This window comes from Hyla sarda, chromosome 6, assembly GCF_029499605.1.
Source record: "Hyla sarda isolate aHylSar1 chromosome 6, aHylSar1.hap1, whole genome shotgun sequence".
In the NCBI taxonomy this organism is placed as follows: Eukaryota; Metazoa; Chordata; class Amphibia; order Anura; family Hylidae; genus Hyla; species Hyla sarda.
In genome coordinates, this window is record NC_079194.1 from 117200646 (window position 1) to 117218914 (window position 18269).

An 18269-nucleotide genomic window follows, 5' to 3' on the forward strand; every position below is an offset into this window, starting at 1 on the left:
GGGAGTCCTAGTTTCACAACAGCTGGGCAGCCTGTTAGGAGACAAACTAAAAGGTTTGTCCGTTCACTATTGTTGTAGAACTACAAGGTCTAACACTTTTTGCATAAAGATTAGTATGCAAGTTATAATAAAAGGTTGTAATGTCCAGTACCTAATAGAGTAAACCTCGTCAGACATTAGAATTTTGTTGGCAGATCCCAAGTGCCTATGAGATGTGCTTGTCTACCTGACCATGCATAAAGGGGAAGGGAAACATTTTATATGTATAGCTGACTTTGGTTACACAAAGTTAAGGGTGTTTTCCAGGAAAAAAATATTTTTTTTTTTATTATAGAGCAACTGGCTCAAGAAATGTTATCAGATTTGTAAATTACTTCTATATAAAAAATCGTTATCCTTCCAGTAGTTATCAGCTGCTGAAGTACAGTTGTTCCTTTCTGTCTTGCAACACTGCTCTCTGCTGACATCTCTGCTTGTCTCAGGAACTGTACAGAGTAGAAGAGGTTTGCTATGGGGATTCGCTCCTTATCTGGACAGCTCCCGAAACAGGGGTCAGAGAGTAGTTAGACAGAAAAGAACTCAACATCAGCAGCTCATAAGTACATAAGTTACAAATCTGTAACTTTGTGGAGCCAGTTTTTTTTTTTTTTTCCTGGAATACCCCTTTAAAGCTTGAATAGTCACAAACGTCTTTGCTAAATTATGGAAGCAATAATACCCAGTAAAATGTGGCACTTTTAAAGAAACTAAAGCTGAAGTGTCTCATATTACCATTTGCCACACAAATTATATAACATTATTATCCATATCAGGTTGGAAAGAAGACTACTGTAGTGTTCAATGGGATAGAGTGAAAAACCATTTGAGAAGTCGGCCCATATGGCTAAAATGTGGCAACTAATAACTGGACGAGTTTGTCGGCAAACTTGTGTGGTGATCCGGCCAGCAGCTTCTGTGGTTTTACCCTTAACAGACTCTGTCCCCATTACAAAAAGAAGTAAATACTAGGGGCCAGCACCCCTTTTTAGAACCTGCCTACTTAACGTTTAGTACTATGTGAAGCATCAAGTTTAATGACACAAAGCACAGCCATCCCTCACTCTATAGGCAACGCTTTGAATTAGCTTTGACTTTTTCATTGAGGAGGTCAGGCATAAAACCATTGGACTTATATTTAAAAAAAAAAAAATAATAATTGGTTCCACTATAGGAGAAAAAGTAATGAGCCTTCACGAGAGTTATAAGTCATAGAATATATTTTATTTACTATTTTAGGAACAAAAGATAAATTAAAAAAAAAAGAAATGCATCCATTACTCATTGCTTGACATGGTGATGGGTTGTAATAACTGTACAGCAGCATTGTTCTCATAGACACAGCAGAGGAGAAGGCAATTTTTATGGGTAAAATCCTCCGTGACAAAAGCGCCACCATGAAAAGGTTCGGGATTGTGGGCATCAATGAGGTAACATCGTGCCCTAGTTTTGATCACAATTGTAAATGTGCATTCTGTTTAAAGGCAGTTTACCCGGCAGGAAGGAAGCCTGTGACTGCATGGTCATGGATTCCCTTGCCTTACAGCTGTGTTTCCCAACCAGGGTGCCTCCAGCTGTTGCAAAACTACAACTCCCAGCATGCCTGGACAGCCAACGGCTGTCCAGGCATGCTGGGAATTGTAGTTTTGTAACAGCTGGAGACACCCTGGTTGGGAAACACTGCCTTAGGGTAAGCATTCCTCAAACTGTAGCTCTCCAATTGCGGCCAAAACTACTACTTTTAGCCAAAGGCTGTCTATGGGTGCTGGAAATTGTAGTTATGCTACAACTGGAGAGTCACAGATTGGGAAACGTTCACTTGAACCCTAGAAAACATCCGAGATCCTAGTGCAAGGTTCTTTTAAATCATTTTCTTTGTCTATAAACAGTTGGGTTTTGAACATGGCAGTAACCAAACAGCATTTGAGAGCCATATAGATATTCATTACTAGAAAGCTGGTTACAAACCCAATGGAAGCTGGGATATCTGGTGGTTAGACATACATTATTGCTATCTATACCCCTTGTATGGACGCTAGACATACTTCGTGAACAAGATGGAACAAAGTTGTATTAGAGATGAGCGAACTTAAGTAATTCGATTCGTCACAAACTTCTCGGCTCGGCAGTTGCTGACTTTAGCCTGCATTCATTAGTTCAGCTTTCAGGTTCTCCGTTGGGCTGGAAAAGGTGGATACAATCCTAGGAGAGAGTCTCCAGCCCACCGGAGCACCTGAAAGCTGAACTAATTTATGCAGGCTAAAGTCAGCAACTGCCGAGCCGAGAAGTTCGTGACGAATCAAATTACTGGAAGTTCGCTCATCTCTAACATTGTACATCTGCAAGGCCCATAGATCAACCAGAGTTAACAATCTCTAATGAAACCAAACTTTACTGTAACTGTACATATAAGAAACAATGCTGCAGAAACAGGATCTATTGACATTAAACTGAAAAAACAAAAACACCACTTGAATTTCATTCCAAGCATCAATGCTTAAAACAGTTACCCGTTCTATTGACACAAAGCAGATCATTGCTTTTTTTTTTTTTTTTCTTTTTAATATTTTCTGTTGTTCCCCTTAACAGACATATCACAAAATATAAGTATTTGGTTTAATGATAGCTTTAGAGAAGCAAATAAAAAGTGCAAATGACATGGAACGCATTTTGTGGTAAACTCAAGGCTTCTCATTCGATGAACGGCCCCTAATTCAATACACACTGTAACAGACCCTTTGCTGATAGCAGGTGGCATTTTATAGTCTTCTGTGTGTGATAAAAGGCACATATGTTCATGACGTTACATCATCCATTATAATATTCCACTGTTATTGAAATCAAGGCTGGAGCCCAATAAATAGAAATGTTACATTGAAACGATACACCAGGCAATGGCATCCAATACAGCATCACTTTGTTTAGTTTTCAGTATCATTTGCTTTTTTCCTATCCGGTATTTAGTCATGGATATTATGGTATTACCGTAGTTCAGGCAATAATTGTATGTAACAGAGGGCCAAGCTTTTCCAAGCACCAGCGCGTGGAATACAGTCCACATTATTTCCATGGTTGTTTGGCGCACAACATGCCAAACAAAAACCAAAACTAAATTAAAGAAAAAAAGAGGGAGGGAAACACAAACATACACACTGGTGTAACAGAGGTATCTGAATCAAACATGGAATGTTTTAGAAATATTTAAAATAAATAAGTATAACAATATTATTCAGTGCTCTGTCCAGCACAGCTTCGTAAATGCCCTCTCGTTTTTTTGTTTTTAGAACAAGTCTTCTGACAGGCGAGGCCCATCGTATTCTGTAATGATTTAAACCACCACAAAGTGGTCATTTTGGAATAGACATAGTTATTCTAGTGCTTCATACAGATGTGGTTTTAGATTTCCTTTATTCGCTGATGTCATCTCTTATTTCTTTAATAATAGCTATTAAATTCTGGAGTCCAAAAATGTATCCCGTGTCCTGGCCTTCATGTACCACGCTATCTTCCCTGTAAAACTTGCAGGTCGTATGTGCAAAGTCTATCATGCGGACGTCTACAGTGCTGGCTGCGGGTTTGTTGCTGGAAGGTTTGTAGGCATAAGCTCCGGCCGATTCGTCCGAAGACTCCTCGGACAGATCCCCTAAGTCTTCCGAGTCAGAGTCCATGGGAACCTCTGGTAATTCTTTCCCATCGTAAATAATAAGCAGTGAGCTGGAATAAAAGCGATATGACTCCTGTTTTTCTAAAACTATTTTAAGTTCTGTGAGTTTTTTGATTACAGGGTCAATCAGTTCTCGACGCAGGTTTTTCCCATTGTGAAAGAACTGGTAAAGTGCTTCTTTAAAGCCCTGGACTGAGAGTTTCCTGCCATGGTATTTGTTCATGAACATGAGTTGACCAGTGCCCGTTTGGTAGACCTGCAAAGAGAGAAAATTAAAACCATGAGTCAATGGCACTTCTGCATACTCGATAGCTAAAGCTGTATTTAGATATTGCTTAAAAAGCATTTGTGTCACATATCTATATCTGAACCACTTATTTTCTGTTAGACCATGTTAACTTAAAACAATGCTCAGCAGAAGGCAGACTGCTATTTGCAGGAACCAGTTCAAAATAGCCATGGTCTGCTATTTGGTCAGTTCAGCACAAAAAGAGAACAATCTAGCATTAATCTAAATTATTACCATGATAAGGCAAATGTGATGACATATAGGGTCCAAGAGTGACTAAAATAAGGAATATGTAAAACAAGCGGTGTATATGTATTGAAAAAAAAAAACAAACAAAGGTTATAAAAACCATTACAAAACTTCTTTGTAGCTTTAGAGCACAAGCTCTGATGCCACCAACTCTGGGTTATGTAATGAACCAGTGACACTATACAGACTGCTGTATAAAGGGTTAATGCACTCATCATTATGGGGAAGTGCAATATCCACAAGGGAGGGGAGTATATAAATACTGTGTACAGAAAAATGATTCTTATACCAGTTAAATTGAAATCTTAAACAAAATGACTGGGAGAATAATGACTGTGTACCCAAGCCGCCATCCGTGCTGCACAAACACAACTGCTAATTAGTTCTGAAATCCCTCACCAATAAGCTGAACTCTAATAAATCATTTCACGCTACTACACAGCTATATTGACTTCATAACATATAAACAGCGCTGGCACTTTATATTTAGAGCATGTAATGACTTTAGGCAAGATGCTGTCCATGTCCTAACATTAACCTCACCTGCATTCCGCACACCCGGACCCCAATAATCGCAGATGTGCTTTGCTGACATTTCTGGATTTGATTGGCTTTCTTTTCCTCCGTTGCATCATCACCATGTTGCCGTGTTCCCATCTTTAGATCCAGGACACATGGTACCTGGTACCGACAGGTCAGATTTTCCAATAAAATAAATTCTGGCTAGTTAAGGAAACCAAGTGTGCAAGTTTCAAAGAAAACTAAAACAATGACCACTTAGGGTGTATTCACATGTACAGTATTTGGCACATATTTGATGCGTAGGATTTGAATCTGCAGATTTCAATGTAAACTAAATGACTGAACGCAGCTTTAAAGGGGTACTCAAATGGGAAAAAATATATATTTGTTTTTTTAAATCAACTGGTGCCAGGAAGTTAAACAGATTTGTAAATTACTTCTATTAAAAAATCTTAACCCTTCTAGTACTTAACTTCTATTTGCTCCACAGGAACTAATTTTCTTTTTGAATTTCCTTTTCTGTCTGACCACAGTGCTCTTTGCTAACACCTCTGTCCATTTTAGGAACTGTTTGGAGCAGAAGATGTTTGCTATGGGGATTTGCTCCTACTCTGGACAGTTTCCTCAAATGAACAGAGAGGTCATTAAAGAGCACTATGGTCAGGCAGAAAGGAAATTCAAAGAGAAAAGAACTTCCTGTGGAGCAAATAGAACCGGATAAGTACTAGAAGGATTAAGATTTTTAAATAGAAGTAATTTACAAATCTGTTTAACTTTTTGGCACTAGTTGATTTAAAAATAAATAAAATAAATAAAAAAGGTTTTCCAGGGTAGTACCCTTTAAATCTGCAGCTTCAAATCCTGTGCATCAAATATGCGCAGGATACTGTACATACGAGTAGAGCCTTAGGGTGTATTCGCACACACAGTACCCTGTAAATATTTGATGTGCAGATTAGGAAGCTGAAGATTTTATGCTTAAGATTTAAATGTAAACTAAATGATTAAAGGCAGTATCAAATCTGCAGCTTCAAATCGTGCACATCAAACATGCACAGAATACTGTACATGTGAAGTCCCTTCAGGAAAGCATTTGTTAAACAGCAACTGAAGTATAATAAAAAGGACAATAACACAAAGATTAACCTTCAGTATGTGCCAAAGTTAGCAGTTTTTTAAGTGAATATAATGATTACTAAAGGAGTTGTAAAGATTTTAAAGATTTCAAGATGATTATTCGCAGGCATGGTGCTTATTTCGAGTCCATTAAATTGACCATGCTAAGCCAACTTGCCAATTTCAGCTACTGTTACTTTTCAAAAAGAATTACCAATCTTCACTATTCATTTTTATCTAGACACTAGTTAATATTAGTGTAATGTTACTAGTTGCTACCACCCTACTGACTATTACTAGACACCATCCAAGCTTGTTATTTGTTCATTTGCCCTAAAGTAGCTTGTGTCTGAAGGGTACTTTAAGGAGACACTAAAATCTTCTCTATTCAGGGACCAAGATGCACATTTGAAGTGATGCTGAGCATTTAGAGTTAATCCGCTTTCACTTCCTAGTACAAGTCTAATCATCAGACTTCCTAAGATATGATAAGCAGAGATTAAACTGACTGCAGTGTCACCTTTGCTAAAGGGAGGCAACCTTTACTACGTGCAGTCCGTCACCAGCTCATTATTTTTATATATTCACTCAGGAACGTGCTTAGCAGAGGCTGTGTGGAAGTTGTCAGAGTACCAATCAAACATTGTTAGTAAGCTATGTAAGGGAAAACAATAGACATATTCCCACAGCAACCAATCACAGCTCAGCTAACAAGCTCTGGTAAAGTGAAAGCTAAGCTGTGATTGGTTGCTGTGAGAAAATTCCTATTTTTTCTCTCACACAGTTTGATAAATCTGGGCCTCTAAATCTGGGGTTCCAAAAATGGAAACTTGTTTACATCTCTACATGAACACAAAACAAACACAGGATAGCCAACATAATGGAATCACCGGCCCGCAGGGCACCACAGTGGGTTGCGAGCTGCACTCAAAAAGTTCAGATCTAAACTGTTGTGCAATTTCTCAGGTTCTTCTAAAACCGATTTCTGGCCAGCACTACAAAATATAATTTTGCATGGTTCATTGGGGAGGTGGTGGATATCTAGGTAGGTATTTAGGTAGCAAAAGTATAAGCATTGGTGGAAAAGGATACTGTATTGGTTCCTGTGTTTGGCATTTTCCTTCATACGCTGGAGCTGTTGCTGGTGACATTTCATACTCCATGGGTTGTGCTTAAATTGTGAACTGACGTTCCCTTTCTTTTCCACGCTGTAGTACAAAACTTCGGATTTCTTTAACCATTCAAATTCTTCTTCTAGTTTGTGGCTGAAGTAAAAGAAAATAAAGACCGATAATTTATACTCTGAAGCAGTTTTGTAGAACACAGCAGCAGATTTGCCAATATACTGTCAGCAGTTTACTTAGAGAATCATATATTGTAAATCTTTCTGCAATGCATTTAGAAATTGTATTGGGGGTTAAAAGTTTAGCTAAAGATTGTTTACTTTTTTTCTGGAGATTCTGTTAAATACGGATTTAGGAAATATGTCACACGTGGAAAGGTCATCAATAAAACATTTTTTATGATGTTGCTGACCAGCAACATCTCTTTATACTATAAAAGTTAGAATCTCACCTTTTAATTTTCTCTTCTTTCCTATGTTGTCGGACCCTTTCCTTGGTGAGGTTATCGTTCTCCAAAAGAAGACCCTTCTTATTAGACCACCTGAACAGTTTACTTTTGGCCTCTGAACAGTCTGACATGAAGTCGACATTTTCTAGGTTGTCTTGGTCCCGACTTAAAGGATAGGCAATTAAGCAAAGATTCCCATCTTCATCTTCTTCAAAGCTTACAGATACCACACCTGTAAAGTTAGAGAGAGGAAGGCAGGTTTAGAAATAAGGAGGTGGATGACAAAACACAAAGTAACACAGGGTGACATCAAGGTCTGTATAGGATATACCTTACCCAATCCTTAGCATATATCCTGTTATAGGCCAAATCTCATCTGCCAACCTAACAAATATCAAAACAGCTAAACATAGAAACACCTGACATAGAAACAAGGCATAAAATATATATATATCTCAAGACACATTGCTTTATGGAGTAGTTTAGATTTGGCAAAGCAAAACACAACACTGACAAAATAATAACAGGAGACCATTTCAATTCATAACAATATTTATTGAAATATAATAAATATTCTTTATTGATTGCAATTGAGAAAAATGAAGATGTAAAACAATTCCTATTTACATCTTAGCAGTGAAACACTCAAAGTGTTTCCATTACGCAAAAAGCATTCAATATCATCAAACTATGCGGGAAGGGTTCAAGGCATCTGATTAGGAGATGAGCAAGCATTGCAAAATAAAAAATAAATAAAAAATAAAAAGGAAAAAAAAGGACAAACATCACAGCGGACGCTACTTGAAACACTTATGTTCTGTCACCTGGCTTCAAAACTTTTTCTCAAGGTATTTAAGCCATTCGCTTAATTTGCATTAATAGTTAAGAAGCAAACATGTGAAACAAAGAAAATGTAATTCTTCGTGGTAAACTCTTTAAAAGCACTTTCTTTTGTCTGCTCATATCAGAGTCTCTAAAACACTGATAGCTTAAAAAAAAAAGTCTTTGGCAATGGTTCAGCTGATTTCCAGGTGTGCCATAGAAAGTCCTCAGTCATGAACTGTCCCTTATTCCTAGAGACATTGCACAGCTTCCTCTAGGCAGCAGGGGAGAGTGGTAGATGGACCTGGGACATTTACAGGAGGAAGTGCAGCACAGGAGTGGACAGTCTTTGCTTTCAAGCACAAAAAAATGGAAGGACACTAATTGGGTAAAGGGGGCAAGCGAGCTAGCAAACAAACAGCCTCCAGCTTTATCTCCAAGTGATGTAAATGTGTATAGACCATGGCTGTTTGCCCTCCCTCCACCACGTTAAAAACTACACCACCAAAAGAAAAACACAGAAGCAAAAAAACAAAACAAAAAAACAAACAAACAAACAAACCAGCTCATAAGATGGATCATAACATTTCATATACAGGTATGTTGCTCTTTTTAAACAATCTGCTACCCTGCATGAACAATTCTCTGTTTACCTGCAATGTATGGGACCGCATGGCTGACAGCGATGGATTATTCTATAAGCCATCCTAGGTCTATGAATCACCTTTCACTTGCAGTCAGATCAAATGACTTAAGAACAGGAATGTAGTGCCCTTGAGAACCGGGATTTCCACTCACATATTTCAGGTGACTCATTCCAGTGTTTAACGCAACCCTTTAATCCAAAAATAAAGTTCCATTTCCTTTGAAAGGGAAAGCTCCCGGAATACATACTTATCCTGCGTTTTTCTCAACATCTCAGACAAGAGATTTCACATAAAAGTTTTAGTTAACCAAAAAAAATAAATAATAATTAAAGCCAACTTCTAGTTCCGCAATGAAAGGAAAGTTTAAGAAGAGAAGAAGAGAAAAAAATAGTACAGAAAAAAGGGCAAAACAAAAATCAAAGTCTGTACGGTACCAGGTAGCTTTAAACACTGGTCTTCTCATATTCCACTTACCTACAGGAGTCTAAGGGAGGGTTAGGGCCACAAGCACAGCTTGTCTAAACTCTAATGCTTTTTAGCCAGCCAAGAGACCCAATGGTGATCTCCGACACACGCCTCACAGCCTGTCCCTGACAACATTAAAATATGTGAAAAAAAAAAATAATAATAATAATTCTTCTTCTGGAGGAAGAAGAGCTTTAGAATAAACAGGTCATGGCGACATTTGTACGAGACCCAAGGAGAGAACACCCCCCCCACAAAAGAGCTGGGACTTACCTTTATACTGTGGTGTAAATTTTCTGATCTCAGCAGGGAGTGTTTCATAGAACAGGTGCTCCCTTTGAATAAGAGGCTTACAGATGGTCTTGTCATTGAAGCGCAGGACACAAGAGTGTCCTCCAACCTGGTGTAAAAAAGGCTCGAGCAGAACTCCCTTTGCGTAGTGCTCCACTTCCATAGCTCCGAATGCAGGGCTCATCGTTACTGCACATTAGAGAACAGCTCGTACAGATTTGTCCTTTAAGACGGCTTACCCGGTCTCTGTTAAAGCAAATGCAAAGAAACAAAGATCCCTCCTGTTAGACCTTGGGTAAGACTCAGCTTGTGCATGTACTAAAAAACTCTCTCCATGGCTCTATATTAAGAATACAATCCACAGTGTCTTTTCTCTGCCAGGCAAAATTCTCAAGTGAGCTCTCAGGCTTATAGCACTGAGACAAATAGAGTGATGTCACACAGGAGAAGAAAAACAAGCTTGTCCACTCCTCCCAAAGTGACGTCAGAACCAATCACAAATGTATCTGGGCGTATCCCAGAAGCCAGGCCGAAGAGACAAAAGAAGGTGGAGTAACAATGCTACTGCTGCTGTTCTCAGCTGTTTGTCTGAGCCACAAAATATTGATAACATACAGCTGAAAACAGCAGCTAAGGCTATGACAGTGGACCTCCCATAAACAGAGAACATACTACATTTATACACATTCAAATCATGATATACATAGGAAAAGAAGGATACATAAAACCATTATGAGCAGTGGTCTCCAACATGCCCTCACAAATATTACAACCTGTCTCTTTATATAACTATTCCTTGAAGCATAAAAAAAAAAAAAGATGAAACCTGTTTCCGCCCTGACATGTGAGCACAGATCACAAAAGCAACAATTACCACAGCATACAGAGAACACAATGTTATCACATATAAAATCATGGCAACCTGCATGAATCAACTCCAGGATGATTTCTGGGCAAGCATACACTGTGCTGGTTAAAGGAGAGGACCTTGCGTTTACTAGCCGATCATATATGTAGCAGGAGGAATCCCACATGTCAGAACGTACACTTCTTTACATGTTTAAGCCACTAGAGGGAACTCTATGCTACATTTTGAAGAGTTTTTTTCCTCACACGCCTTTGTTTACTCATTTGTATAACTCATTATGTGATTTATTTCTTCCAAATAAACATGGGAAAGCTGAGAGAACATCTTATGTTATTTGCCAGTCCTTTCCATTAAATTTGTTTCCTCCACATGCTAAATCTAAAAGGGGAATTCTCATGTTCTGGAAATGTTATCTAAATTTATTGAGCAACAAATTCTGATCCACCTTTCGGTTCCTCACCATTTTTACCTGGTGTCAGTGCATGGAAACATTCTATAAGGATGCTAGAGAGAAATAAATAGAAGCACACACTGTAGGACCCTTTAAAATATAACAAAAAATTACAACTTAAAAAAGGTTACAAGAGTAAGGTAAAGCAGTAATTCCAATGGAGGGAGAATTCAGGACACATTGTAGAGTCCGGACCACAGAACCGCATCCCAGTGACTCTCATATGAGCTCAGTAGGCGATTCAGCAGGACATGACACTTTGGTGATTTCCTGGCACCTTCTTCTGTGTCTGTCCAATAAACTTCATAATAGAGGATGTAAAACAATCTTATAGCCACCTCAAAAAAGTTCTATGCAGGATTTTAACAAGGCTTTTTATTTCAGGAACATGCAGACTATCTTATGAACTGAGACTGTGAAAAATACATCTCCTGTTTAAGCTTTGGCACCTCCATCATAGACACTGGACAGGATAGCACAGCACGCAGCACCATATTACCCAGTAAAATGCTGAACACCATTAAAAGGGGTTATGGATTCTGTATGGGAGCCGCTGAAGATGGCTAAACACTGTACTTTGTTATCTTCAGCAGTTCCCATAGAGAATATATGGAGGGGTGATGCAGTCATTTTATAGTTTTTCTCCTGTGATAAAGCAATGGAATTTATGAAGCAGATGTATGGCCACCCTGCGATAGTCTCCTGATGGGCTGAGCGTTCATGTGTTCTGAATGGAGGGCTCAGCCAATGACTGACTAAGATCTTTGATGACTTTCTGGGATCAATAGGATCAGATGTGTCGGCATGCCATTTTGCAGACATATCCATGCCTCAGAAAGCATAAACATGGTGTGAACACACCCCAAAATGGTCGGCTGGTCTTGCTTAAATTGTAGGGATGGGACAATATTTTTTTTTGAAATGTGTATGGGGAATCTTTACTTCAATTTTTTCCATGTTCTCTGTTATAAAACACTGTAGGCTGCAATAGCCACTTGGAAATTTCTGGGAAGCAACAACTTGTATAGGCATTAAAGGGGTACTCCGCTCAAAACATCTTATCCCCTATCCGCTGGGGACCCCCACGATCTCGCCTGCGGCACCCGTCATTCAGTGCACAGAGCTAACTCCACTCGGAGCACGATGACTGGCGATGCCAGCCGCCACGCCCCTCCATTCACATCTACGGGAGGAGGCATGGCTGCTATATGTACTAGCCGTCACACCTCCTCCCATAGACATGAATGGAGGGGGCAAGGCGTGAGTTCACGAACATGGAAGCTGCAAGCTTTTGTGTTTCGGACACCGCCACTACCAGCCCGGATATCAAGGGGGTACCTAGCGGCGGGATTCCTGTAATCTCCTTTGGATGGGGATAAGATGATTAGAGCGGAGTACCCATTTAACAGAATGTTTTTAGAAAGTTGGGCACCAAAAAGTCGGGGCTACCTGACTAATGGAGCTTGCTCAATGCCAATGATAAAAAAAATGGCTACTTTCACAACAAGTATCTGGTGGTTCTACATAACTGTAGGATTTGTATGGACTAAGTGAATCAATGATGTAACACTGTCACTTCTCTAGTATGTACAACAAGTGTCCTTGACATGGAACTTCCTTGATTCCTTAAAGGAGTTGTCCAGGATTAGAAAACAGCACCACACCTGCGTTCAGGTTGTGTGTTGAATTACTACTTTTCTTTATTTTCAGTAGAACTGAGCTGCAATATCATTCACAAACTAAGTGCAATAGTGGTGCTCTTTCTGGAAGAAAGCAGCCATGTTCAACATGTTCACACCATGTTTTGTTAATATGGGGACCGGATCCAGCTGGGGGAGTGAAAACCGGGCGCTCCCGTACCCCAGCCAGACCCGGCCCGCATCTCATTCATTCAGGGCTCATTTTTGCCCTGTATACAGTTGTGACCAGACCTAAAACCGTGGTATACTACGGTTTTAGGTCCGGTCACTGACTGGAGGGCCCGGTTTTCACTCCCCCAGCTGGATCTGGTCCCCGTATTGACAAAATATGGCGTGAACGCACCCTAACCCTGGATAACCCGATGCATTCACATATTGATTTTGCCATACTGTTTTGAATCAGTTTTTGTATTTGAAAACAGTACAGACCAGGGCAGCGGTGACAGGCGAGTATAACTTCCTATACTTTACATTGCACGGATCCCTCAACATACGATGGTTTCAACAAACGATGGTTCATTTGGAATGGATTACCATCGTATGTTGAGGGACCACTGTACTACTACTCCCAGCATGGAACAGACTGTCCCATGATGGGAGAAGTAGTACCTGTACTAATTGACATATCGCCCGATGCGATCGTCCATAATATAGCATTGATGCGGAGTGGCTCTACACAGCATCTCTGCACTATACTCCGGCCAGTGATGTGAATAGAACATCACTCATTCATATTTTCCGCCCAGAGTGGAGATTGACCGGATGGTTGCAGCCAATCACAGCTCAGAGGGAAATTTGAATGAGTGATGTTCTATTCATATCACTGGTCGGAGTATAGTGCAGAGATGCGAGCGCTGTATAGAGGCTCTCCACATGTTTTAGGGGTAAGTGTGGGTGGCAGATGGCTCTTCATTTGTTTATTTTGCTTTTTCCTGTCTTTTGTATCGCATACTTTGTCCAATATTGATTAGGTGCTTTCATGTACCCCTATCCCATGCCATTGTATGTTTACAGTGCTATTCTTTTTGCACAAATTCCAATGTGTTAGGGTGGTTTCACACCTGGGAGAAGGGGGGGGGGGGGGGGGGGGGGGGCTTAATCGCGGTACCCGCACTCAGCCGTATAGGGGAACCGTATTTAATGCATGTCTATGAGCTGACCGGAGTGAACCGCAGCCTCCGGTCAGCTGCGTTTTCGGCCGTATGCGGTTTCCCGACCGTAGGCAAAAACGTGGTCGACCACGTTTTTTTGCCTGCGGTCGGGAAACCGAATACGGACGAAAACGCAGCCGACCGGAGGCTGCGGTTCACTCCGGTCAGCTCATAGACATGCATTAAATACGGTTCCCGTATACGGCTGAGTGTGGGCGCTGCGATTAAGCCCCGCCCCCTCCCCTGCCCCCCCCCCGCCCAGCCATATACGGGAACCGTAAGTACAAAACGTGGTGTGAAACCACCCTTAGCCTGTACCTCCCGCATCTTATTAGTCCTGTGCATAGTGCTTTCATATTGTTTTAATATGTTTTATATGTATTCTCAATAAAGTTTTGTACACTTTTGCGTATTCCTTCGTTTTGCTGATTTTTCACTGTTTGGGGTTAGGATTTCGAGACTTTATCAGCAAACATACTGCTATTGTTTTGGATAATAGTAAAAACTAAATATACGCTCCCATCGTTTTTTAATTTATAATAGGGGGAGATTTATCAAAACCTGTCCAGAGGAAAAGTAGCTGAGTTTCCCATAGCAACCAATCAGATCACTTCTTTCCTTTTTAAAAAGGTCTCTACAAAAAGAATCGATCTGATCGGGTGCTATGGGCAACTCAGCAACTTTTCCTCTGGACAGGTTTTAAAAATCTCCCCCATAATGTATTAAATCAGACTGGCGTACCGGATAGCTGGTACACAGCAATTCACAAAGTGGTCTTATATCAGTGCGGTAAAATACAATATACTCCCATAATGCTAAATTATTTTTATTCCTTTGGTAGGTATGACTATAGCTGCAGTATAAGCTGATGTACAACAAGCAACAAATGATCCTGCCTTAGACTACATTCACACAGCAGAATTTCCACACATCTGTACCAATTCAGCATCCGCATTCATTTGGGTGGTTTATGGCTTGTGTGGAATTTGCAAGCGGAAATTCTAAAGTGTTAATATAGCCTTAGGGAAAATGTAATAAAAGTGCAAAAACACACCACATAGAGCACAGGAATATGAACTTACAGCTATCTAGGACTATGACGTAGCTCCTGGATGGGTCTCTTTCCTCTTCAACCAACAATTAAAAAACTCTGTGTTGTGAAGTCATTAGTCTGCGGATCGTGACATAATAGTTTCACTGTGACACAAACGACTAACCCATTCCATTTAGCTTACATCATAAAGATAGTACTATACTAAACAGTCTCTGGGTGGCACATTTACACTATTGCGATATACAGTAAACATTGTGCTCATGTTACGTAGAACTATACAGAGTAATTATTAAAGCTATAGACACATAAAGGTGGAACAGTGTTTATTTGTAGTGCTCACTTGGCAGCAACACAATTCATAATGGATGGAGCTTGGATTTCTGCATTATAAAGAATTTACAGCATCTTCTGTACTTCATAAAGTATACTAGATATGCAGAGTGTCCCAACTCAGGTGTATTCTGCTCTGGGTACAGACACTACATTCATCACATTGATCAGCCAAGTCCTAAAGCTTCACACTCCATTACAGAGTCTTTTAGGTAAGGTTTCCATACAAGTTTTTCTGGCGTTTGAGCCAAAGCCAGATGAATATTCAAAAGGAATAGGAAATATAAAGGAAGGACATACATCTCCTTTCTACTGAATCCACTTCTGACTTTGGCTCAAAAACTGAAGTCGCAGTATTTAAAAAACCTTGGTGGAAACCTAGCCTTAGAGAGCCAGGATGGCCATAACCAAGAGAGAACCACCACCCAACCTTCTCATACCAATTCTGGTCAGCTAATTTGATATATTGTAATATAGGTGCAAAAAAGTGATGCCACTGGTACCCTCTCAGATTGTAGGAATAGACAAGCTACTTAGTATATTCACTGTAGTAGCAGGTTTGGCCAACTTTATTATAAGGTGTATGGGCACCTAAAATTTAAAAAACACAGAAATTTTATCATACAGTTCATGGGTGAAAAAAATATAAGAAAAAAAACAAAGCAAAATAAAACAACGTATGTGTAAAATTTATTGGGGGAGATTTATCAAAACCGGTCCAGATGAAAAGTTGCCTAGTTGCCCATAGCAACCAGCTTGATTCATTTTCAACAAGGCCTCTGCAAAATGAAAGAAGCAATCTGATTGGTTGCTATGGACAACTGGGCACCTTTTTGTTTGCACAGGTTTTGATAAATTACCCCCATTGAGATTTGACTGCAGAAATTGTGTCGGAAATCAAATTCCTATTGACTACTGGAATTTTCTGGGCGGAATCTGTATCCAAATCGGAAGTTCCAATATGGAGCTTCCGTATTGTGCACCAAGCAGCAGAACCCCATTAAGATCCATGGGATTCTGCTGGAAGCTGTTTTCACTTAGAATTATTCCAAGGCCCTACAGTTCTAACCAGAGAAATGAGGAGCAATATTTAAGACTAAAGATTAACTAAAAATATTAAATATTTCAGCAGTAAAGGAAGCATATTCCCATATGGATGAGTGTTTTGCTGCCCTTGTTTTCTGTTCTGGCTGCTAGGATACAGAGATGTCATGACTAGTTTTTGCCTTGCTCTAATGCAATTATCTCCCTTGGGATCATATGATCTGTGCCATTACAAACAGCTTCCTACAATGAACAACATACAGCCATCCCCTGTGACACTGATGTGGGAAAACCTGTAGGTACAGAAAGTAATACTAAATATTCTATAACTGCAACAGCACATAGGTTATAGTCCTAGAGAAAGATATATTCAAACACTAATCCGATAGGTGCATTAAAACATAAAGGCTACAAGAGGGGAAACTTAACTGCATGAAATGAACTACACAAGAAGGAACTACAACACTAAATAATTTAGACAGTCGACTGTATACCCTATAATCCATCAACCACAACACAGTTCAGTGGAAAATTCGACAAAACATCAGAATTCTACCTATCTCAATATAGAGTCTACACAGACACAAATGACACCAACCCCAAAACTGCCCTCCTTATAGAAGACACAAAATCACAAGGGCTGTGAAAGTTTGGCCTAATAAATATAGTTCTCTTCATAAACCTATTTTTTCTAAGTCAGATAAGTTACATGGCTTGGATAAAAGTAATGATCTAGCATGACCTCTGGCAAGATGCTGTCAGCATGGTGCCAAACCAGCATTTCAGATGAACAGTCATGACGGATAGTGATTGTCAAGTAATGTGTTCCCAACAACCAGCCGCCTCAGATTACAAATAACTTCAGGGGTGTGGAAATGTAATAAAAAACTACTTGTCCATGGGACTAAAATGGAGCAAAGTCTACTTGTCCCTCATGACGATCCACTTGTCCTGGGCAATTTTCACTTTTACACTCTTGTTTTTTTCCTCCTCGTCCTATAATAGTCATAACTAACCACTATAATGATACCTTTTAATTGTTCCATATCATATACTCCAAAACAAAAACAATTAGGGATGTCCCAATACCGATACTAGTATCGGTATCGGGCCCGATACTAGCCATTTGCATGGTATCGGGGACTTGTTTAATGTCCCCGATACCATGTCCGATACCTGCTGCCGCTCCGCTGCCCCGTTCTCCCATCCGCATCATAGTGTTCCATGGAGGAGCATGTGACACACACGTCACTCCACCTCCTCCCCTGCGCAACGCTATGGAGGAAGCAGAGTGACGTATGGGTCAAATGCTCCTCCATAGGACGCCATGATGCGGACGGGAGAAAGGGGCAGTGGAGCGGCAGCACCCGACAGAGGACAGCTGCAGGTGAGCTTTCTGCAAGATGGGGGCTGCTACTAATGTCTACAGGGGGGCCTGCTGGTGTCTAAAGAGGGGGACCTGCTGTCTACGGGGGGTGGCTTCCGTTTCTATGCAGTAAATTTTTCAGTAAAAATGACACCTATATTCTGTAGGTCCATACGATTAAAATGATACCCTACTTATATAGGTTTGATTTTGTCGTACTTCTGAAAAAAAATCATAAGTACATGAAGGGAAATTTATACATTTAAAATTGTCATCTTCTGACCCCTATAACTTTTTTTTATTTTACCGCGTATGGGGCGGTATGAGGGCAATCAATCGCCGGAGGGAGGCACTATCAATGACAGAGCCACGGGACACCAGGGAAGGAGAGGTTACCTCTATACTCTATTGCCTCCCCCGCAATCAAGCTGCCATCCCCACCCCACTAGCCCACCAGGGAGCATTCACATGTCCCTTAAGACAGCGGCGATCTAAAGGGTTAATAGCCAGCCGCATGCTAGCTATTAGCAGCGGCCCCAGCTACTGAAAACAGCCGGGGGCTGCAGAGTACGGAGCGGGCAGGAGTCCGGTGCCCTCTCCATACAGACTGCTGAGCGTCGTCGTGCTTGTCA

The 18269-nt window shown here is 40.4% G+C and overlaps 1 protein-coding gene across 2 annotated transcripts in view; it reads right to left on the reverse strand.

The window, feature by feature from the left end:
• Positions 1-1233: 1233 nt before the first annotated feature.
• IP6K2 (inositol hexakisphosphate kinase 2) overlaps positions 1234-18269 on the reverse strand; it is a 31782-nt gene continuing 14746 nt past the window's right edge. Inside the window, exons 2-6 of one of the 2 annotated variants that reach the window (XM_056524808.1) lie at positions 9656-9919; positions 7452-7680; positions 6969-7141; positions 4782-4957; positions 1234-3956 (exon numbers count right to left, since the gene is read on the reverse strand). In XM_056524808.1, the coding sequence (XP_056380783.1) occupies positions 3444-3956; positions 4782-4957; positions 6969-7141; positions 7452-7680; positions 9656-9857 (1293 nt within the window). In that variant the 5' untranslated portion in view covers positions 9858-9919 and the 3' untranslated portion in view covers positions 1234-3443. Of the gene's footprint in view, positions 3957-4781; positions 4958-6968; positions 7142-7451; positions 7681-9655; positions 10088-18269 lie in introns of those variants that run through there. The other variant, XM_056524809.1, reaches the window with a different exon arrangement.